This window comes from Mya arenaria, chromosome 12, assembly GCF_026914265.1.
Source record: "Mya arenaria isolate MELC-2E11 chromosome 12, ASM2691426v1".
Lineage (NCBI taxonomy): Eukaryota > Metazoa > Mollusca > Bivalvia > Myida > Myidae > Mya > Mya arenaria.
This window is the reverse complement of record NC_069133.1, coordinates 6,835,899-6,859,373: the sequence shown is the minus strand read 5'-3', so window position 1 is coordinate 6,859,373 and position 23,475 is coordinate 6,835,899. Positions and strand designations below refer to the sequence as shown.

General features: G+C 34.7%; 2 protein-coding genes across 4 annotated transcripts in view; one reads left to right on the top strand and one right to left on the bottom strand.

Moving 5' to 3' along the window:
• Window positions 1-17,299, bottom strand: LOC128211832 (uncharacterized). Its single transcript, XM_052916915.1, has 6 exons — window positions 16,773-17,299; window positions 12,999-13,056; window positions 12,236-12,325; window positions 10,407-10,610; window positions 8,778-9,698; window positions 1-5,336 (listed from the first exon to the last, which is right to left on the bottom strand). The coding sequence occupies exons 1-6, from the start codon at window positions 17,232-17,234 to the stop codon at window positions 5,260-5,262; spliced, it is 1,812 nt and encodes a 603-aa protein (XP_052772875.1). The 5' UTR covers window positions 17,235-17,299; the 3' UTR covers window positions 1-5,259.
• Window positions 17,300-21,971: 4,672 nt separating this feature from the next.
• The window catches only part of LOC128211578 (putative cytochrome P450 120), a 32,079-nt gene continuing 30,575 nt past the window's right edge, over window positions 21,972-23,475 (top strand). For 2 of the 3 annotated variants that reach the window (XM_052916536.1, XM_052916540.1), the window contains exon 1: window positions 22,211-22,282. The gene's annotated coding sequence lies outside the window, so the exon portion shown is untranslated. Of the gene's footprint in view, window positions 22,040-22,210; window positions 22,283-23,475 lie in introns of those variants that run through there. The other variant, XM_052916537.1, reaches the window with a different exon arrangement.

Below are 23,475 nucleotides of genomic sequence, written 5' to 3'. Positions count from 1 at the left end.
AAACCTTTAAAAACTTTTATTTTACTCTTCTCCCAAGATCAGCAAAGTAATTTTAAACAGGAAATAAATAGAGAAATCTACAACATTTGTAAAAAATCATGATAATGCATTATTAAAAATAGCATACATGTAGGTTAAAACACAGTTTATTTAATAAATCTCAGTCACCAAGCAATAAAAAAGGAGAATTAAACAATGAAGAAGTAAATCTCAAATACATATACATGTTATAACAAAAGTCATGGTAGATATGCTTCTATACTATTGAGTATAATCTTCACTAGTTTGGTTTTGATTCTTATAGCAGCTAGCAACGGCATTTGTTTGATAAAAAACATTTTTTCCATATTAACATTATTACCATATTTCCTACTGACAAAATAATTTAATGGTAAATAATCTCCTTTATGCCCTTTAACCAAATTCCAAGTTTTAAAGTTTGCGTACTTCTTGTCATAACTTTAAGCAGGTTTTCTTCAATAACACATTTTATGCTGCCCAATAGCGACTACCACATTTTTTTGAAAATATTATGCAAACTTTCCTTTTTTCATTCTTCCACATAACAAGTTTCAAAGACATATCTCCAACACTTATTAAGATCCAGGCAGAGATATTTTCACTATTTCGTTGCCATATAAGCAACCCCTTTTTCTGTATGACATATGAAAAGAATGGTGAACATTATGTCCTTATTGCACTCTTAACTAAATACTCATAAACCTGGCTTGTCTACTTCTTGAGATGTTGCTAGATCCAGTGTTTCTAGATAGACGGACGAATGGATTAAACTTAAATCGTCTCCCTAGGGTGCTTATAACTTCTGTCCATTACTAACAGAAAGGCACAACTTAAAGGCGTAGAAAATAGTAAAAAAAACTCGGGATGGCATACAACAAATCTGTTTGCGTCAATGGGGTTTGTTGTGTGTTTTTCTTTCTTCTGGGGCAGTATTCGTAAAACATCTCGAGTCATTTCGTTACTTTAGATAAGTTCCTAGAACTTGCGTAGCCAAATTGAAAGTAAAGTGTAAGTGTTTTTACATGAAAGTATGTATTTTGAATCAAATCAATGAAAATAAAGTATTTCAGATATAAGTGAGATTCTTAACTTATGAAAATGACTTAAGTATGAATTGAATACTGGCCAAGTATTTCTTAGTAACAAATTGATGATTTCGCACTAAAATAAAATAACAACAACACTTTTAAAAAACGAAATTTTAGAAGGGTAGGAAAAATTGTGCCATGTTTACTTACCAAAATCACTATGTGACACATGCAGTTGTTTTACAATTTTACAAAATGGTTGAAATTTATTTAAATATAAAATATCTATGAAAATTGCACGGTTAATGACAATAATAAATTAACACTAAATGCCATTTGCTGCAAAGATGAGAGATTGTAAAAAGCTATTTATGGCAATTTTGTTCAAACAACATAAATATTTGATACAAAATGTGTGCTGCAAAAATATAAACATTGCATAAATATCATTTTTTATAGAACAGAGAATCTATATAAAAAAACACATCTGTTATATATATCTCAAGCAAATATAATAAAATCATGGACCCAAACCTTTACCAACATTTCAAACATTTCATGTTAAGCTTACAAACAAGATTAACATTTGATCCAAAAGTAAAACTAGACAATTCTCACAGACACCACTGCCCCTGCCAAGCGCCAACAAAAATGAATTGTGTTGCACAACAATAAAATCCTCTGCAGTTTATTATTCACACTTTCCTATACAACAAATAAAGATATACTTTCTGCTTTGATGAATTTGACACCCATTTTAGAACAAGAAACATTGACCTATGAAAATACCAACAAGGCATTATCGAGTTACAGCTCGAACATGGACATAAGAACATATGGGTACTCACACACAGAGGAATGGCAGAATACACCTGAAGTAAAGATACAACAAATTGAAACAGTCAAACTAGAAAAATAATATTCAAATTTGTTAATAATAAACGGAAGCACCGGTTAATAACACATATAAAATCTAGAAACAAATAAAGTTTAAACAAAATAAAGCATATATTACTTTATAAATACATGTATCTCGTTTGGCAACGTAATGGTAATGAAACTCAAATGGGAAACTAAACTTCGGACATTTAGTTGAAGTCATCTCTATTTCATCTGTGGGTTAACCAAATTTTACAATGAATTATAACAATTTATTTCTTCAAGAGCCAATATTCTTCATACTTAGAATATTTTATCAACCTCATACAAATACAGTTGTTTGTTTCATTCTTAACAAACATTGAAATCACATAATTACACTTTCAAAGACAGCAATCAATCCAAAAACTTAACAGCCCTTTCATGTCTGACACAAGGGCATATTAACAAAAAGCAAATAATAATAATAATACTAATAATAACATATGAGTCTAAAATATAAAAAGAGCTGTCACAGAGACATCGCGCTCGACTATTCCGCCGCTTTTCAGTGTAAGGATTGAAAAGTTTTGGTCAAACATGCATGGATCACTGTTAGATTAGATTTCAATGGAATTCATGATATGCTGAGATAGTAACATAAATGTGGTCACATGGAAAATTTCAACCAGATTTTTAAGTCTAATAATAAAGGGCAATTATTTGCAAAATACAGTTATATATCCTGGTTATTCAATTATGTTGAGTGGTTGAATACCATTCTATAAAGTCTCAATTCAATACATCGAGTAGTTGCTTAGAAATTAACCTATGTGTGCTTACACGCAAAACCTTAACCAGAATTTCTATGTCAAAAATAAAGGGCAATTATTTGCATTAAATGAAACTAAATTATCTTACATGGTTAATTAAGTAGGATGGAGGTTGAGTACCATTGTATCGAGTCTCAATGCAATACATCAAGTAGTTGCTTTGATATTAAAATAATGTGTTTGCACACAAAACCTTAACCAGAATTTCTAAGTCGAATAATAAAGGGCAATTATTTGCATTAAATGCAAAGTAAATTATCTAACTTGGTTAAATATGGAGGTTGGATGGTTGAGTACCAATGTATCAAGTCCCATTGCAATAACTCAAGTAGTTGCTGAGATATTAACCTATGTGTGCTTGCACGGAAAACCTTAACCAGAATTTCTAAGTCAAATAATAAAGGCCTATCATTGGCATTAAATGCAAAGTAGAGTTATCTAACTTGGTTAATTAAGTAGGTTGGATGGTTGAGTACCATTCTATCAAGTCTCAATGCAATACCTCAAGTTGTTGCTGAGATATTAACCTATGTGCGCTTGCACGCAAAACCTTAACCAGAATTTCTAAGTCAAATAATAAAGGCCTATTATTGGCATTAAATGCAAAGTAGAGTTATCAAACTTGGTTAATTAAGTAGGTTGGATGGTTGAGTACCATTGTATAAAGACTCAATACAATACCTCAAGTAGTTGCTGAGATATTATCCTATGTGTGCTTGCACGCAAAACCTTAACAAAGGGGTGACGCCGACGCCGACGCTTGGGTGAGTAGTATAGCTCTCCATATTCTTCGAATAGTCGAGCTAAAAATGGTTAACAATTTAAACTTTAAAGGGACATATAGTTCTTAACATCTTTTAATGTAGATATGTTATATGTCATATGTAATTCATACTAAAAATGTCATTAACATGCTGTAACAAAAATATTATCTGTACTGTAACAATGAAAAATGTAGTCCTCTAAAAATGTATGAATACCTCAACCTATCATAAAGGACTGGTGCTGCTTTTCAACCAATGATATTGGCAAGTATTGATTATAACTTTACAGACACAAAATAGTGGTACAGGCACTCTATGTGGTAAATAAGAGCTATAACTCTGTAATTAATACAGCTGGAACTAGCTGTTGACATGAGCATCCCGTTTTGGGTATGAAACTTTAAATAAAATATTGCTCAATTCAAGCCAAAGATTGCTGAGAGAAACACCCTGGGCAAGAATGGTGAAACAAGTACCATTTTAAGGGCTATAACTCTATGTAACATAGACCAACAAGTATATCCGGTTGACGTGCACATCTCTGTGTAATTCAGCATCCCCAGTCATTGATGTTAGAATGTTTGTTGAACAAGTCATACTCTAGCACAATAACTTGGCTCCAGATATTGTAACAAAACTAGCGCAGAGCTCTTGTGCTAAGGAATTTGGACAATACCTATACGTCCCGTTTTCAAGGATTTATAAGTTAATCATAAAACTCAAATATGCTGAATTAAAGTCAGAAAAAGATGTACAGTGTTCATGTTCCTTCCATGCATTTGCAGAGTTCTTAAGAGTTGTAATTCAATAACAAACTTATGTTTCATTTATAAAACAACAAGCTTTCTTACCCTACACATTACGTATCCATGTATATTAACAAGAGTATCTATGTATATTAACAAGAGCTGTCGTAGGACAGAATGCTCGACTATATGCTGCATTGTCTAAGAATTTAAAATATGTATCTGTTTAAAACATTTGTCAGTGTGAGGTATTATGTCACTTGACTAAACGGCATCAAGATACATGTATTTGTCATACAATGCATGAGACTTTCAGGCTCCTTTGTTTTTAAGAAAATATGGAGTTATGTGCCCTAAAACTTTAACCTATCAGAGGCCATAATTTGTTTACTTAGGAAGGTATGGAGTGATCTAACCTATCAAATATTGTGACAGTCCTGAACAACTGTGTGAAGTTAGAAGTAATTGAATGAAGGGTATTGGAGTTATAAGTGAAAATGCTAACTTGCCCAAAATCTTCAACTGACACTTATGAGCCATATCACTTTAACCTAAGTTCATAGTCAATAAGGGGCCATAACTTGTATCTAGCAAGATATGGAGTTATGTAACCTAATTGTGTGATGATCCTGAACATCTGTGTGAAGTATTAAGAGAATTGAATGAAAATTATTGTTGTTATAACTGAAAATGCCAACTTGCCAAAAAAAATTAACCTGAGTGACACTTATGAGCCCTATCACTTTAACCCTAAGTTCATATGCCGATAAGGGGCCATAATTTGTATCTAGCAAGATATGGAGTTTTGTTACCTTATTGTTTGATATTCCTGAACATCTGTGTGAAGTACTAAGAGAATTAAATGAAGGTATTGGTGTTATAAGTGAAAATGCCAACTTGCCCTTTAACTCGAACAGGACCTCGCCGTTGCGAGTTGTATAGCTCTCTTTATTCCTCAAACAGGTGAGCTAAAAACCTTTGAGTAAACATTAATCATCCTGTCATGTTTTCAATTGAAGGCTAGTTCTGGTCTTGACAGTATTCTCATTGCGTAGTTGAACCAGCCATTGTTTTGGTCTCTCTGCCCTGAAAAGTAGACAACATTCTCAAGGAATTGCTCAAGCATACACAATCATGATAGGATGTCAATTTAGAAACAATATATCAGTATTATAAGTTATGGAGTTAGTAGAAGATTTGATATGGAAAATATGGGGCAAAGAAAGCCCTGTGGTTTCCTGTGCCCTGTATATCCCATATTAGGTCACCTACTAACTCAGTAACGTATATATCACATAGAAAACCTGTAAACATTGATAAAAACACCAACACTATCTGGGAAATGTTTAATTTATTCACTAATCGGAAAATAGACGGCCTTTTGGTAGGTATATTTATATTAGGGACCCAATATTTTACAAGAGGGCCAAATGGCCCTGAATCGCTCACCTGTCATATATTGCACATTCTTCCATTATATACAAATATTGAAAACCTAAGCCTATGAACATGGGGCGTGGCCAATTTTGACCCCAGGGCTAAAGTTTGAACAATCTTAATAGTGGTCCGATAAACGATGCTTCATACCAAATATCTAAGGCCTTCGCCTTTTGGTTTCGGAGAAGAAGATTTTTTAAGTTTTCATCATATACATATATAAGGAAACCCATGACCGCCCGGGTGGGGCCATGTTTTGACCCCAGGGCCAAAGATTGAACAATATTGGTACAAGTCAACTAGATGATATATCATGCCAAATATCTAAGCTCTTGTCACTACTTGATTTTACGTGTGTATCTATATATGTATATTTGTTATTAATTGTTGTATGTGGCCCATATTGAAAATTAGTATGTGTACTAAATATGTTATCCAGTTTAAATTAAGACGTTACTTGTCTTTGTGAGTTCGGAGAAGATTTTTTAAGTTTTCACTATAACACATATAGAGAAAACCCTAACTCCCCGGGGCGGGGCCAATTTTGACCACAAGGCCATAATTTGAACAATCTTTGTAGAGGTCCACTAGACGATGAATCATGCCAAATATCTAAGCTCTAAGCAACGTAAGTTCAGAGGAGATTTTTGATTTTTTTGACTATAAACATATTGAGAAAACCCATGACCCCCAGGGGCGGGGCCAATTTTGACCCCAGGGCCATGATTTGAACAATCTTTGTAGAGGTCCACTAGACGATGAATTTTGCCAAATATCTAAGCTCTAGTCCAAGTAAGTTAAGAGGAGAAGATTTTTGAAGTTTTAACAATAAACATATCAAGTATACCCATGACCCCCCCAGGGGGCGGGGCCAATTTTGACCCCAAGGCCATAATTTGAACAATCTTTGTAGAGGTCCACTAGACGATGAATCATGCCAAATATCTAAGCTCTAGTCCAAGCAAGTTCAAAGGAGAAGATTTTTGAAGTTTTCACTATAAACATATAGAGAAAACCCATGACCCCCGGGGCGGGGCCAATTTTGACCCCAAGGCCATAATTTGAACAATCTTTGTAAAGGTCCAATAGACGATGAATCATGCCAAATATCTAAGCTCTAGTCCAAGTAAGTTCAGAGGAGAAGATTTTTTAAGTTTTCACTATAAACATATCGAGAAAACCCATGACCCCCCGGGGCGGAGCCAATTTTGACCCAAGGGCCATAATTTGAACAAACTTTGTAGAGGTCCACTAGACGATGAATCATGCCAAATATCTAAGCTCTAGGCCAAGTTAGTTCAGAGGAGAAGATTTTTGAAGTTTTCACTATAAACATATAGAGAAAACCCATGACCCCCGGGGCGGGCCAATTTTGACCCCAAGCCCATAATTGGAACAATCTTTGTAAAGGTCCACTAGACGATGAATCATGCCAAATATCTAAGCTCTAGTCCAAGTAAGTTCAGAGGAGAAGATTTTTGAAGTTTTAACTATAAACATATCAAGTATATCCATGAACCCCCGGGGCGGGGCCAATTTTGACCCCAGGGCCATGATTTGAACAATCTTTGTAGAGGTCCACTAGACGATGAATTTTGCCAAATATCTAAGCTCTAGTCCAAGTAAGTTCAGAGGAGAAGATTTTTTAAGTTTTAACTCTAAACATATAGAGAATACCCATGACCCCCCGGGGCGGGGCCAATTTTGACCCCAGGGCCATAATTTGAACAAACTTTGTAGAGGTCCACTAGAAAATGAATCATGCCAAATATCTAAGCTCTAGGCCAAGTAAGTTCAGAGGAGAAGATTTTTTAAGTTTTCACTATAAACATATAGAGAAAACCCATGACCCCCCGGGGCGGGGCCAATTTTGACCCCAGGGCCATAATTTGAACAATCTTGGTAGAGGACCATTTGGTGATCCTACCTACCATATATCAACGGCCTAAGCCTTGTGGTTTGGGAGAAGAAGATTTTTTAAAGTTTTTCCTTTTGTTTGCCATGGCAACCAGAGTTCTGCATGGAATTGAAATCTTTGAACAACTTTGATAGAAGACCACCCAAGGAACATCCCTATGAAGTTTTATTAATATTGGCCCAGCGGTTAAGGAGATGTCTTTTAAGTAAATTGTTGACGGACGCCGCACGACGCACGCCGGACAAAAGGCGATCACAAAAGCTCACCATGTCACAAAGTGACAGGTGAGCTAAAAATATGGGGTCACTGCGTGACCAGTATGTCACCATGTGACCAGTTCTGGACCAATGGCATTGAGTCATTCATGTTGGATAAACCGGTATAAGTTCATTCTCCATTTCAGTCCTATGGCAGTATGAATGTTTAGGAAGGAGGTAGTCTATTCACAAAGGGCACCCATGCTTGATGGTTTCTTAGAAACTTGCAAACTCACTCAACAACTGTTATGCAGCAGAAACCCATGTTTAGATTAAGATCCCAGTAAGACTAAGCATTTCGTGATGAACCTTTTTGCAGGCACTCCTCATGGTAAACATTTGTGGCAATTTGGAATCCCTCAATGCATAGCAAAGCTACAGCCCAGACAAACCAGAATATTTGAAATCAAATTTTGACCAATGACCCTAAAGTGTGAACTTTCACATATAATAGACCTAGATTTGCACCTTACACCATTTTGGCATTGTAAAAATCTGTGCCAAGGTACTTTAAAATTGGCCAATGCATGGCCAAGTAACAGCCCAGACATGCCCAAATACAAAGACCATTAAGCGTTGCCATGCCTTCATGCAACACATAGGCTACTTATGCTGAACATGTGCCAAGTTTATTATAATTAACATATGCGTGACAAGGTTAACAGCCTGGACATAACTGCTATGGGCCACTTTTTTGTGTTCGCTGCATGCAAGCTTAACAAAAATAATGATGTTTTTGCAGTTTTTCAATATTTGAATATCATCTGAAAACAACCGATGCAGACATTTTGCTACTGCTTTTAAACTCAAGATGTAACTGTACAAACAAAACAGAATGTCAATAAGGCTGATTAGAGAGATTACAACTTAGTTAAGCCAAGAAATATTTCACTTAAGTTTATGTGATATTCTTACCGCGTCCAAATCCAAACATGGAGGCACTGCTTGCTCTTCTCTCTGATTGAGCCCCTCTATTTTGTCCTAGAGAGAAATCGTCCACAGTGGCAGTCATCTGAGCTGGAAGTGACCTCATATGTTGCTGACATCTTGCTGCTACAGTATCCCCATCATAAGCAATATTGTTACTAAATTTGTCTGTTTCAGTCCCCATCTTACTGTTTTTATTGCTTCTACATTCAGAAATGTGTTTGACATCATTTCCATCTTGGTGAGTTGACTGGTTTGATATTTCTTGCACAGATTTTGCAGTAGCTCCTAACTTCAGATCATCAGAACCATCTGGTTCCTGTCTCTTATAAATGACTTTCTGAATTTCTGTCACATCTTGTTCCTGTCTCATCATAACCTCTTCTTTCACCGGTGAAGTGTAAGATGTGTAACCACTTGACATGGTTGAGTCTTGATTAAGTGAATCAAGGGACAAGGAGCTTGTCACATTGAGCTGTAATTCACTTTCTGACTGATAAAGGCTGGAAGTATCTTCAGCTTTGGACATAGTCTTGCGTACTGTACTGGTACTGTCATTGCTTGTATGGTCTGTAGTAATGTCCGGCAATACAGACTTATCAATATTTATTTCATCTTCAATTATCTTAGTTCTAGCGTCAGTAAAGTCCTTTCCACTGGATTGGCTAGCTTCTAGCTTCCTTTCATCACTCAAGTTACCTTGTGACTGGTCTAAGACCTGGCTTAAATTGGATGATTTGGGTGGAGCTGTCTGGCCATGAGATATGTCTGTAGACAGATGTGGAACTTGCTTTTGTACAAACTGATCTGTTTCAATATCCATATCCTTCGACAGACTGTATTGTGAAGTGTAACTTACAGTAGAGGTTACTTTCTCTTCAACTTCTGGTGCCTTGATATTTGAATTATCTGAAAAAGAAATGAAAAAAATGGGCATTATTTTAGATCAGACTTTAGTAACTGAAATCAGATCAGGATCAACAATGCAGATTTCTTCCATATTTACACAACTTAAGTTAACATTCACTGGTTTATATAATTTCTTAGAAGCTTTGCAAACATTTAAGCACCTGACAGCCATTCTTCATGTACACATGCACTAGCCATACTTAGATCCCTAGAGCTCATCCTTATTGGCAACTTTAGTGAAGAAGTCACTTTCCAGTCATCGAAAAAAAATTGCGTGATAAACCTTACTAAATGATGCATTTATAGAAAATATTAAATACTGATAACAAGATTGTAAAAGTGTATTTAATAGCTGAATACGCAAAACTTTTAAATAATTGGTGAGTGCTAAAAGATTTACTGTGATCTACCGTAGTCTCATAAGGTAGATATCATATACCACGTTTTCTGCACCTTTCTTTCAAATTAAACTCGGTATCCTTCATAAGAACCATTGTTTTCGACATTTATTAATACCTTTTGGTATATTAAAACATTTTTATCAGTTGTGGTAAATCTTTATTTGGGAGCAAGCATGCATCTTTAATGGGTGTTCAGAAAAAAACATTTCTATCAATAGAGCATTTGCATGTGTCAGTTATGATAAGAAAACTCATACAAAAAACTTGAGGTTATCATTTTTCCACACATCTTTTTGCATGCACTTACCTGTTTTCAGATTGCTTGGCGGGCTCACATGGGACGGTGGTCTCACTGGGGGTAGTGAGACTAAAGGTGCTGATGGGATAGTCATAGAAGAGAAGTCCTGAGTGATCACAACATGGGTCACAGCAGGAGAAAAGTCCATGGTCACTTCTTCCAATTGCATTTCTTGCATTGTGCTTGTACTGTACTCTGTTTCTTTATACTCAGCTGAAAAGAATATTGTTATGAAAATTATTTCGATAAAATGTCTCAGATGAGAAACATTATTTTATTTCATCAAAACACATTTAAAAAAAAACAAATTTATTACATAAATTTGGATGATAGCTAAAAGCTTATATAAATATGAAAACCTCTCTCCTTTATGAAAGAATTAAAAAAAATCCATTTTTTGTCATTCAGTTTTAAACAAATTGACAACCAGATCTAAAACCACTTAAGGCTGCCTTTACTTTGAAACAAACTTGAAGCTGACAACTATGTTTTAACACTAAAAGATCATGTATACATACACTTTAGTGAATGACAATGTACGAGGGTCAATAACAAAATACATGGTCTCTGTACATGAAACATTCAATATGTTTATAGAAATCACAAAAATCATCAGAATCTCTTTTGGTTATTTTTTTACACCAGTTTAAAGCTGCGCTCTCACAGATTGAACATTTTGACAACTTTTTTATTTTTTGTCTTGGAACAAAACAATTTTTGTGAACATACATGGAAACCAGTTATATAAGACTGCTGACAAAAATTAAATTGCAGATTTTAATATTTAAGTTCAAAAATTGATGTTTTAAGCATTTTTCTTAAACTGTTAGAAATGGTTTAAGCCATAAAACATTCATTTTCGAACAGAAATATAAAAATCTACGATCTGATCTTTAGTCAGCAATCATATCATTGGTTTACAGATATTTACCCAAAAATTTGCTGTTTTCAAGACAAAAAATAAAAAAAATGTGTAAAAATGGTAGATCTGTGAGAGGGCACCTTTAAGAAATGAAAAAACACATTGCAAAATGACACCACTCATCCAGTTTCATTATCATAACACACAAAGCAGGCTGAGATAACATGGTTATTTCATGTTTCATTTTGGAATTGAGGATGTTTGTTTTGTGTTTTCAAGAACAAGACTATTCAATGCTTACTTAATGCTTGAACTAATTGTTGAAGCAACAACTATGCGTACGTGTATAATAAATATATAAATAAGCTACAAACACATTTTGACGACATTTATATCATGTGTATAGCATTAGTGTTAAGAAACTAGACCTATCTGTTATAAACGGTCATCAGTTGCATATTGATTAATTGTAGGTTGTTTCATCTCAAGGTTGCTATTAACATGGTTTAATATTAAAATCCAAACAAAATGGTTTGCACACATAAGTATGCAGTATTCATCAAAATACATTTATATCAATTGTTATCAAACAATTATATCATTCGGAGCTCCTCGGCCATTTTTATCGAAAACAACTCGGATGTATATGGATGGTTTACATACTCAGCAAATGGAACATTTAAGTCCGCTGCAAGTAGATCGCGTAGTAATTTAATTTAGCAGTTAAACTTAATGACTTAACTCTTGGGAATCTTAATTATGTTTGCAATGATACACTTCACTGGCAATCAATTTAAACTTAGATCTATAAATACAAGCTAATACACAACGTTTAATTTATGATATAATTTTAAAAAAATACTAACTACTTCTACATATGTACCGGCATACATCGAGGTTGTTCTCGTTAAAAATGGCCGAGGAGTTCCGAATGACAATTATATGAGTTTACATTAGCCATTCAACAAATAGTTACTGCTGTATGTTTTTCCAGTTTCTGCTTCCCCGTCTCTTGGATGTGTTACAAGAATGTCGCGCTCTGACCTTGTCCTGTTGTCACCATGTTCTACAATATAAACATACATGCCACTGTGACAAATACACTTGCCACTGTGACAAGTACACTTGCCACTGTGACCAGTACACTTGCCACTGTGACCAGTACACTTGCACTTTGACAAAAACACTTGCCACTGTGACAAGTACACATGCCACTGTGACAAATACACTTGAAATACACATGCCACTGTGACAAATACACTTGCAATACACCTGCCACTTGTAACAGACTTGAGCTATCACAAAAGTGATGACTGCCCCCACATACCACCTTGACACACAGGGCTTTTTCTATGCATTTTGGGAACAAGAATATGAGCCTTTATTTGGAGATATTTATCAATTTAATTCTCAACTTTGGAATAAAAATTCCAGGGGTAACCTGCAAAAATGGAGTATTCTGCATTTAAAGAAACTTGCAACTACTGATCCTACTGAACTCATCAAAGACATATAATGGCATTTTTGCATCATTTTTAAATAGCATTGCTTAAGTTATGGGGGGAGGCATTCAAGTGCTTTAAAAAAATATATGATTGGAATAAACATTTAGTTCTTGATTGTTTTTATTAAAAACATGATTTTTGTGGGTTAAAACTATTTTCTCAAAATTAGGTGTGGTATATCCCACAAACAAAGGATCAATTCGAAGTGGCCTAGAGAAGAACAACTCATCTTACCTTGAGTATGTGGCATACTGTGAACCCTGTTTTCAGGTCTGTAGGTTTTATCAAATGCCTGAAATATGATTAAAAAGTTTACCCCCTAACTGTTGTCAACATAAGGTGGACTATATAGGTAAAAAAGGGCAAATCAATCAATGTTACAACAAGAGCTGTCACAGAGACAGCGCGCTCGACTATTCCGCCGCTGTTCAGTGTAAGGATTGAAGCCGCTTTTCAGTTTAAGGATTGAAAAGTTTTGGCGCAAACATGCATGGATCACTGTTACGGTAGATTTCATTTCAATGCAATACATGATGTGCAAAATTTTAACCAGAATTTTTAAGTCTAATAATAAAAGGCCATTATTTGCAAAATACAGTTATCTAACTTTGTTATTCAATTACGTTAGGTGGTTGAATACCATTGTATAAAGTCTCAATGCAATACATAAAGTAGTTGCTAAGATATTATCCTATGTGTGCTAACATGCAAGACCTTAACCAGAATTGCTAAGTCTCATAATAAAGGGGCAAAAATTATATAATATGACAGATAGAGTTATCTTACTAGATTAAAGAAGAAGGTTAAATGGTTGGGAGCCTGTGTGTAAAGTTTCAATGCCATACATGATGTATTCCCTGAAGTATTGACTTAATAGTGGTTACAGGCAAAACCTTAACCAGAATTTCTATGTCGAATAAAAAAGGGGCCATTATTTGAATTTAATGCAAACTAGAGTTATCTAACTTGGTTAAATAAGTAGGTTGGATGGTTGAGTACCATTGTATTAAGTCTTAATGCAATACCTCAAGTAGTTGCTGAGATATTAACCTATGTGTGCTTGTACGCAAAACCTTAACCAGAATTTCTAAGTCGAATAATAAAGGCCTATTATTTGCATTAAATGCAATCAACAGTTATCTAACTTGGTTAATTAAGTAGGTTGGATGGTTGAGTACCATTGTATAAAGTATCAATGCAATACCTCAAGTAGTTGCTGAGATATTATCCTATGGGTGCTTGCACGCAAAACCTTAACCAGAAATTCTAAGTCGAATAATAAAGGGCAATTATTTGCATTAAATGCAATCAAGAGTTATCTAACTTAGTTAATAAAGTAGGTTGGATGGTTGAGTACCATTGAATCAAGTCTCAATGCAATACCTGACATAGTTGCTGAGATATTAACCTAGTATGTGTGCTTGCACACAAAACCTTAACCAGAATTTCTAAGTCGAATAATAAAAGGCAATTATTTGCATTAAATGCACACAATAATTATCTAACTTGGTTAAATAAGTAGGTTGGATGGTTGAGTACCATTGTATCAAGTCTCATTGCAATACTTGATGTAGTTCCTTTGATATTAACCTATGTGTGCTTACATGCTAAACCTTAACCAGAATTTGTAAGTCAAATAATAAAGGCTGATTATTTGCATTGAATGCAACTTAGAGTTATCTAACTTGGTTAATTAAGTAAGTTGAATGGTTGAGTACCATTGTATCAAGTCTCCATGCAATACCTCAAGTAGTTGCTGAGATATTTACCTATGTGTGCTTGCATGCAAAACCTTAACCAAGGTGTGACGCCAACGCCGACGCTTGGGCGAGTAGCATAGCTCTCCATATTCTTCGAATAGTCGAGCTTAAAATGATAAATATATCTTTAGATTTCACAACAGCGAGTGTTGTGGTAGTGTTTAATGGTAAGGTTTATTAAGATTACTTTCAAGTACAGGTTGAATCGATCAATTTCTTTTTCAGTAAAAAAATGCGTTGTTTATAAAAAAATAGGATATAATCAAATGATTATTGTATGGTTTTGGGCTTCTAAAAACTGACAATTTACTGGTCTGGATCATAGTGGACGGATATATGGAACAGTATATGGTTTAAAAATCAGTCCGAATTTTTTTTTTTTTTTTTATATTTTCAATCCATAACAGCTTATTCAGTAAAGATTGTAATACACAAACCTGTGTCCACCTTTTAGTGTCATTTGTTTGTCCTTTTGTTGTTGTTGTAGTTTTTCTGTGGGGGGGGGGAGAGAATCTTATGTGCACCGGGACCATATGGGGTTTCAAAATTTTAGAAGAACTGGTATGTTTTTTATGATAATGCACTTAAAAAATGTGTCAAAAATGAAGAAATAATAAAACATACATGTGATAATGTCCCGGACGTCCGGGATTGTCCCAGAAATCGTATCTCTGTCACGGAGTCACGGAGGGTGCATGTTTGTCCCGGAAAGTCATAAAAAAAAACGAAAAAAAAATCTCGGAATCGATTATCTTAATTTTAGCAATGTAAGTCAGCTATTTTGCCAGTCCGGGACACTGGTCGTAAAACACAGGAAATGTTGACACTAATCCGTTAATTGGTACGTGTGTCGTCGAGGTCATCGTCAATCACCTCATGATTGATCTATTGGCCTATTGCTGTGCTTAACGAGTCGGGGAGGGTTCTTGTATACAAATTCATTGTTTTCATATAGATTTGTTTGATCTTATGAATGATAGCTTTTAATTGATGAATTGATATTTTTCACACATTTTGCCGACAAACGAGCATGAAGGTAAGTTCAAAGAAAGTGACAAAATGAGTAAAAAACAACAAAATTAAAACACGGAAAACATCCCATATTCCATTCAAATTTCAAAGCCGATACGTCGTTATATTTTAAACAACTTTAAACAACTTACGCGTCCATAAAGAATTTTAGTGTTTTCAACTTTTTTTCGAACTTGTGTATTTTTACGCTGAAATAAAACTGACGATATGGGGTTTACAGGTGGTTATATAGAGTGCTTTAATCACGTGACCATGGTAAGTCACGTGATCGCTTTATACCGCAGATTGTTGACACGTCTCTATCAAAAAAAAAATTATATGCATCTCCAAACGGAAAAAAGCTCATCAACTGGAAAATCTTCTTGATTGTGTGGAAAATATTGTGTGTCACAAATTGCAAACGTTTTAAATGTGATGAAAAAATAAATATTTTGTAATGCATGTTCTCAAAAGCGCGGGAAAACAGGTGCCCGTATAGTTGTTTATTTCCTGTTTTGATGAAACCGAAAGTAGACTGCATATCCTCCTGGTTAGCACTTCATTTAAAGCCTGGGAAAATATCTTGTGGTTTTATTTTTTCCAGAAAATGCAGAAAAAACCAAACCATGTCAAGTAAAAAAGTATGGCTTGGCAGTCCAAATAGGTACATTTTCCCGACGTTAGAAAACGACTTAAATAGCCCCAGATATGTTCTAGAATGCACCACAGACGTTCCCGATTTAAAAAAAATTCCGGGCATGTCGGAACCCCCTAGTGTGCATTGACATTACGACGAGTGTCCCGCAATCAACCCAAGAAATTATCACATGTATGAATAAAATGTTAAAAATCTAATTCATTTTTTACATTGATAGGTATTTTATGTTTACTGCAATACACAAAAAGGAAGCAAAAAATAAGTAAATTTAAAACTGTACCTAGTGTTTGGGTCAACTTTTATAATTGGACAGCCATATTGGATCAATTGAATTGCAAACATAATCAACACTACTGACTAGGACGGACTTCAGAAAAATGTTCAATAAAATTTTAATGCAGCAAGTAAGTCCGACTCTTGAGACTTATTGGCCTTGTTTTAATAATAATTTATTGCAAATGACTGTTGAACATGTATGCATATATATTACATAGAAGTCTTACTAAATGCCAGGGGTAAAAATTAAGTCCGGCATTTTTTAAAAACAAGTTACAACATTTCTTTTTAAGATGGGCTTACCATCCTCAGTTTATCCCACTCCTTGTTTGATTCTTGATATCCATAACTTGTCTTGCTGAAGTAGATCTTAGTCTGAATATTGAGCTCCTGTGGTACTTGATCTGGTTGTACGTCAAGTGCTATCGGTACAAGGCAATCAGAATTATCTTTGTCCAACAGGAATTTGAAGGCATTCTGATGTTGGTATTTTGACCAACAGTTTTTCAGAAAACCTGGTGTTATAACAACAATAGTTTTGGAAGAATTTCTCACATTTGCATTCAATGTATTAAAAATGTTGCTCCCTGGTACAGCATCTCGATCCCCATAGTACCCTCTTTCAAAATTCCACCCCTTTAGTTTTTCAACAAGAAACTCGGTAAATTTGAGAGACAGTGTTTCGTCGTCGTTTATAGACAAGGGAGAGAGAGCTCTGTTATAAATGACATTAAAATCCAGGCTTATATCGTTTGACTGAGCCATGTTTTAAATAAAATGAACGATTTAAAAGCAAAAAAAAACACCTGAGAGTAAGTTTGTTTACATAAATTTTCTTCTTTGTAAAATACGCTATTGAGGGGTATGTATAAAATCCGGCCCTATAAGGTCTCTACAGAGGGTATGTATAAAATCCGGCCCTATAAGGTCTCTACAGAGGTATAGGTAAGAAAAACACGGCCCTACAGTAGGGTCTAACTTTTTGAATTCTATACCTTTTTGGTATCGTTGTAAAGAAAAAACAACCACCTTTCAGAAATTATTTTGGTTTTTAATTTCTATTTTAAATAAATATGCTAATATTACCTTAAAGTCATTGTTGAAAACCGCGTATTTTCACACAACGAAACAGGTATAAAAAACACGGCCCTAGGGTCTAACTTTTTTAATTCTTTACCAATTTAATAAATGTTGGTATCGTTGTAAAGAAGATACAACCACCTTTCAGAACATATTTTTGGTTTTTAATTTCTAGTTTAAATAAATATGCTAATATTACCTTAAAGTCATTGTTGAAAACCGCGTATTTTCACACAGATAAACAGGTATGAAAAACACGGCCCTAGGGTTTAACTTTTTTAATTCTTTACCAATTTAATAAATTTTGGTATCGGTGTAAAGAAAAAACAACCACCTTTCAGAAAATGTTTTTGGTTTTTAATTTCTAGTTTAAATAAATATGCTAATATTACCTTAAAGTCATTGTTGAAAACCGCGTATTTTCACACAGAGAAACAGGTATAAAAAACACGGCCCTAGGGTCTAACTTTTTTAATTCTTTACCAATTTAATAAATTTTGGTATCGGTGTAAAGAAAAAACAACCACCTTTCAGAAAATGTTTTGATTTTTAATTTCTAGTTTAAATAAATATGCTAATATTACCTTAAAGTCATTGTTGAAAACCGCGTATTTTCACACAGATAAACAGGTATGAAAAACACGGCCCTAGGGTTTAACTTTTTTAATTCTTTACCAATTTAATAAATTTTGGTATCGTTGTAAAGAAAAAACAACCACCTTTCAGAAAATGTTTTTGGTTTTTAATTTCTAGTTTAAATAAATATGCTAATATTACCTTAAAGTCATTGTTGAAAACCGTGTATTTTCACACTGATAAACAGGTATGAAAAACACGGCCCTAGGGTCTAACTTTTTTAATTCTTTACCAATTTAATAAATGTTGGTATCGTTGTAAAGAAGATACAACCACCTTTCAGAAAATGTTTTTGGTTTTTAATTTCTGGTTTAGATAAATATGCTAATATTACCTTAAAGTCATTGTTGAAAACCGCGTATTTTCACACAGATAAACAGGTATGAAAAACACGGCCCTAGGGTCTAACTTTTTTAATTCTTGATACATTTTTAAAGTTTTGGTATGATTGTAAAGAAGGAACATTCAGCTTTCAGAAAATGGTTTTGGTTTTAAATTCCTACCTTTATAAGCTATGTAAATAATGTCTAAAAGTCACCGTTGAAATTCGCGTAATATCGCACAGAAGTGCAAGTATGGAAAAACACGGCTCTAGTGTCTAACTATTTTAATTCTTCATCAATTTAATAAATTTTGGTATCGTTGCAAAGTAGAAATAACCAGCTTTTAGAAAATGGTTACCTCTTTAGAGATCTTTTAGGACCGGATTTTATACTTTGCCTGAGGCGGCATTCGAAACTCCTCGGCCATATTTTCAAAAACAAAAAAAATAAAATAGCCGAGGCGCTCCGAATGCCTGAGGCGGTATACCTTAAATACGTAAAGATGCGTAAAGACACGTAAAGATACGTAAAGAGGCGTAAAGATGCTCAAAGTGGTGTAAAGGGAAATAAATTTAACTTAAATGAAATATATAAACACTGAAAGTATGTCAATAATGCCCCTATTGAAGGACAGTTGTATTTGCCAAGTCCCAGGACTTTTTCTGATAAAGCCGGGACTATTAATATTGATTCCGGGTCGGGATAAATAAAATGGTGGTAAATGAAGAGGGAAAGTGTATTAAAGTATACAAAAATGTCCATTAAATGACTTTTCCAGTAATGTAGTTATTTTTTGATATTTCATTATTGTCACTAATCACAACAATTGAAAACATAATTTAGTAATGCATACAAAGGAAATGGGAAGCATGTTTATTAATTTGCCAAATGAGTTTATGTTATTTGCGATTAAAAATCAATATGAAGCCTTATTAACATTTACTAAATATGTTACCTTATTGTTTCAATGCATTGTCTGCACTCTGTTAACTGCGATTGACCTGTTATATAACATGACCCATGATTGGAAATAAAATTTATCTTATCTAATGATGATGTTTGACGCTATTTGATGTTAAGCAAAATCGAGGGAAAGTACAAAGATATGTTGTTGTTTGAAGAGGAAGTGTTTGAAAGCATCCCAATTTTCTCGTTCAGTCACCTTATTTTAGAACTCATTTTTAAAAATGATATTACGTATATACAGGTGGTTGGCCGTTTAACTAAATGTACTTGAAAGCATCATGTTGTACATTATGTGAGTTTAATAAGTAGAAAATACGACACTTAGTTAAATCGAACTATTATTTGCTTTTGTTATATATTTACTTATTTTCAAATTTATTTTATTAAATGGGAATATGCATTGTAATGCGTACCAAATATATGTCGATGTATCTGGCAAATAAGCATTATTTATGTTTGCGCAATGTAAATATACATTTGATAAATAAATAGCAGCATTAAGGAAACTACGTTTTATTTTGTTTGTGTTTTGCAGTAGCGTTATCGAAAAAAATGTACTTCAGAAATTATTAAGTTTTAATAACGTACAAAAAGAAAAGTAACTATAGTTATGTAATGACTAAATATGCTTTATAAATATAGAACCGAAATTATTCAGATATTATTAAGTTATTTGTTTAATATGATCAGTGAGATACTGAATTTCAAACATTGAATTGCTTTGTGGATTCCTGTCCTGCTTTATTAGCTTTTCAATGTACTGCTTCGTCATTTCATATATATCGTGAGTGTTTTTTTTTGTTGTTGTTGTTTAGTAGCATTTATAGAATCTGTTACAGGATCCATAAATTGGAATACCGAATGATACCAAATTACTAAATTATGTCCCGGCCACATAAATCCCGGCAAGATGCAATTTAGATACAAAATGCAAGTACATTTTTTTCACGTGGGGTATCCATAAATTACAACACGTTTATAAAAAAATATGATTACAAGATTGGTTATGTCTTAAATATACAAATGGAAAAGAAATTTGAACTACAATCCAAAGACAGACTTCAAAATACAATTAAATGCCCCAAGCACATGGTATTGCAGATAAATGTGACAAAAGACATGAAAAAATGAACTTTAGAATCAATTTAAATGTAGGATAAATATAGAGTTGAGCATGCTAAAAACTACATAAATGCAGATAAGAGGCAAAGGGTTTAATAACTTCTACGGGTATTGTATAACTAAAACATTTACACATAGACAATACTACCAAAGGCTGTTATCAATAAGCGATACCGGCAGTTTCTAGCCAAGGATCTGACCTCAGCGGTCCCGGTATTTTCAGTTACCGGCCAAACCAGTCGTGGCTTTTTTCCAATAAGCAATCCATTCGTCACAACTCGGCCATCTCCGGCAAGTTTCGAGAATTCCGGTTGGATACTGGCCGAGGTGTTCCGATTGTAAACGATCCCGGTAGTTACAAGCTATTTCAAATCCCGACCTGTCCCGGCTTTTCCAATAAGCTATCCCGGCAGTTACTAGCCACGGTCCTGGCCAGAGAGGAACAGGCAATACCGGCAGTTATCAAAAGAAGTCCCCGTTTATTCATAGATGTCCCGAGGCATTTAATTTAATGCAGACATATGGTCACATTTTCAGGCCGAATATCATGAAATACATTATTATTTAATTTTTCTAAAAATGCCAGAAGATATATTATTAGGATGTTAGTTACCAAACAGAATATGTACATTCAGTTCAAATATACGCGATATAAGAGGTCCAGAGTAGTTGTCGTTAATAGTTTGATATTTTCCATATTTCTTATAGGTTTAATAACATGAACCGTCTCCGTGGCCCAGTGGTTAAGCGTCCGCCTACGGAGCGGGAGGTCGTGGGTTCGATCCCTGGCCGCGTCATACCAAAAGACGTTAAAAATTGGTAAAAGTAGCTTGCCTGGCGCTTGGCATTTAAAGGGTAGTGCTTGGAAAAGTGGTGTACTCAGTACTGGTTTAACCCAGGAAAGTTGTACCCCGTGTATCGGTGCTTTACACCGAGCACGTAAAAGAACCAAGGGGTCTCTTCGAAAAAGAGCTAGGGTATCGCACCCGGACTTCCTTGTATCCCACCACTGTCTCTTCAGCGTGCTGTCCCTTCAGCAAAAACAAAGGACCCCGTTGGAAATAAGTGCTTTCACTTTCACGGGTTATCCTTGACAGCAAGGTCTAAAGAAATACAATACAATGAATTTGATAAAAGAAAATGCATGCACAATTAAAATAAACATGCAATACGTTACTAGCGCATTTAGCATTCAGAAACATTTAAAAATTCAACTTTTTCATTAGTACATTATAATATATGCATTGAACTAATTTCTACGCTACTAATATAATTATTTTAAGGCATTACAAACGCAAAGATAAAACAAAAATAGAAATTTGGGTCCCAGATCCCGGATCCCGGCAGGCTTCTTGAGGAAGGAACCAATCAGCAACTCCGATACATATCGCTTTCGTCTATGTTGATATAGAAGTCCCCGGATGATAACGAATTAAAATCAATGTAAGTATATTCAGATAATTGAGATAAATGATGAAATGATAAATACGCATTTGATCATCTACAATATATTCTGACAGCATCTTTCACAGAACATGTTTTTTTTTAAAAGCGTGTTAGCGGGTACTGGATGTTTTGTTATACCAGTCCGTCTACCTTATTTTTTAGCATACGAAAGACGGTCGGTGGAATTACCGAAAACCCGAAAATCCCCGTAAATACCGAAAATCCCTTCCATTCTCTGAGGTATATAGCGTTTTCTTTAATACGCCCGGATTTATTACTTTATTGTGTTCGAATGTTGTATGCCGTAATTGTTGGAGGTTGGAGAGGGGTGGGGAGGTAGTCCACCTAAATGGCCGTCAACCAGTCTTTTGACAATTTTTAGGCTATGGCAGACTGGTGACGTCCACCATCCCAGCAAAAAGTAGCAAACGGGCCTTGCGCAGAGGATCCTCACGGCCACAATTTTTAAATTATCTTTGTTATAAATCCAAATTTCTACGAAAATATCATTGCCTACTATCAAACACACATTTATTTATGTCATTATGCCAAAAAAACATGTTCAGATACCATAATGCACTTACATGCATCGATTGTATCCATTAATCTGTAAATCTAGGACAAATCTGACAGGTTGTGTACATGTATGAAACGGGGTAGAGGATTTCGAATATTTTGGTCGTCAATAGGCTCGGTTAAATAACACTGTTAAAATGCAACCATTTCAATGCGCTGAACGCTAACGTGTTTGATGGGTCAAGTTGGGAGAAGTTGATGATGATGATGTTCGTGATGATGATGATGATGATGATGATGATGATGATGATGATGATTAGGTATCACCATTTTTGAACACTATTGCGTTGCTCTGCACAATATATAGAAAAGGGAGGATAACTGTGACTGCGCACAGGGTTAACCATCATTGACGGATGGGTACAAATTTATTCGATAAAAATCAACATGTATAAAAAATGGTGGACTGCTACGCTCATTTCGTGACCCAGAGTATATTTATGTGAAAATAACGACTCTAACGACAAATCCAACCCAGTTAAGATCACTGTTAGGTACATTTGTAACAATTATATCATTATTAATCAACATCGATGCATAATATTACTATAAATTGTTTCGTCCAGTGTTAAATGGTAGAGAGTTGTAGCGTTACAGGGATACACATGAAATGTCAAAATAATAAAAAAGTATCCCTGATCGCTCATTATTGTAGCTAGGTGGGGAGGGTGGGGATGGGGTCGTGGTGACTAAAACCCGGGACCCCCTTTCATTTTCAAAAGTTCGTACAAAAGAAGAGTATGCGAGGAGGTTCTTACGCCGTTCCTTCAAAACTGCATTGTGTTTTAGTGGGTTGTATGCTGTATATCTTGGTGGTTGGAGAGGGGTGGGGGAGTCGGAGTAGTTGGGGTGGGGCA

Excerpts from the sequence above, each read along its gene's own strand:
- LOC128211832 (XM_052916915.1), bottom strand. The coding sequence starts at position 17,234 with ATGGCTCAGTCAAACGATATAAGCCTGGATTTTAATGTCATTTATAAC. Across the intron at positions 13,057-16,772 it reads AGTGGGATAAACTGAGGATG|GCATTTGATAAAACCTACAG; the intron begins GTAAGCCCATCT and ends ATCATATTTCAG. Across the intron at positions 10,611-12,235 it reads AACTGGAAAAACATACAGCA|CTGAGTATAAAGAAACAGAG; the intron begins GTAACTATTTGT and ends TATTCTTTTCAG.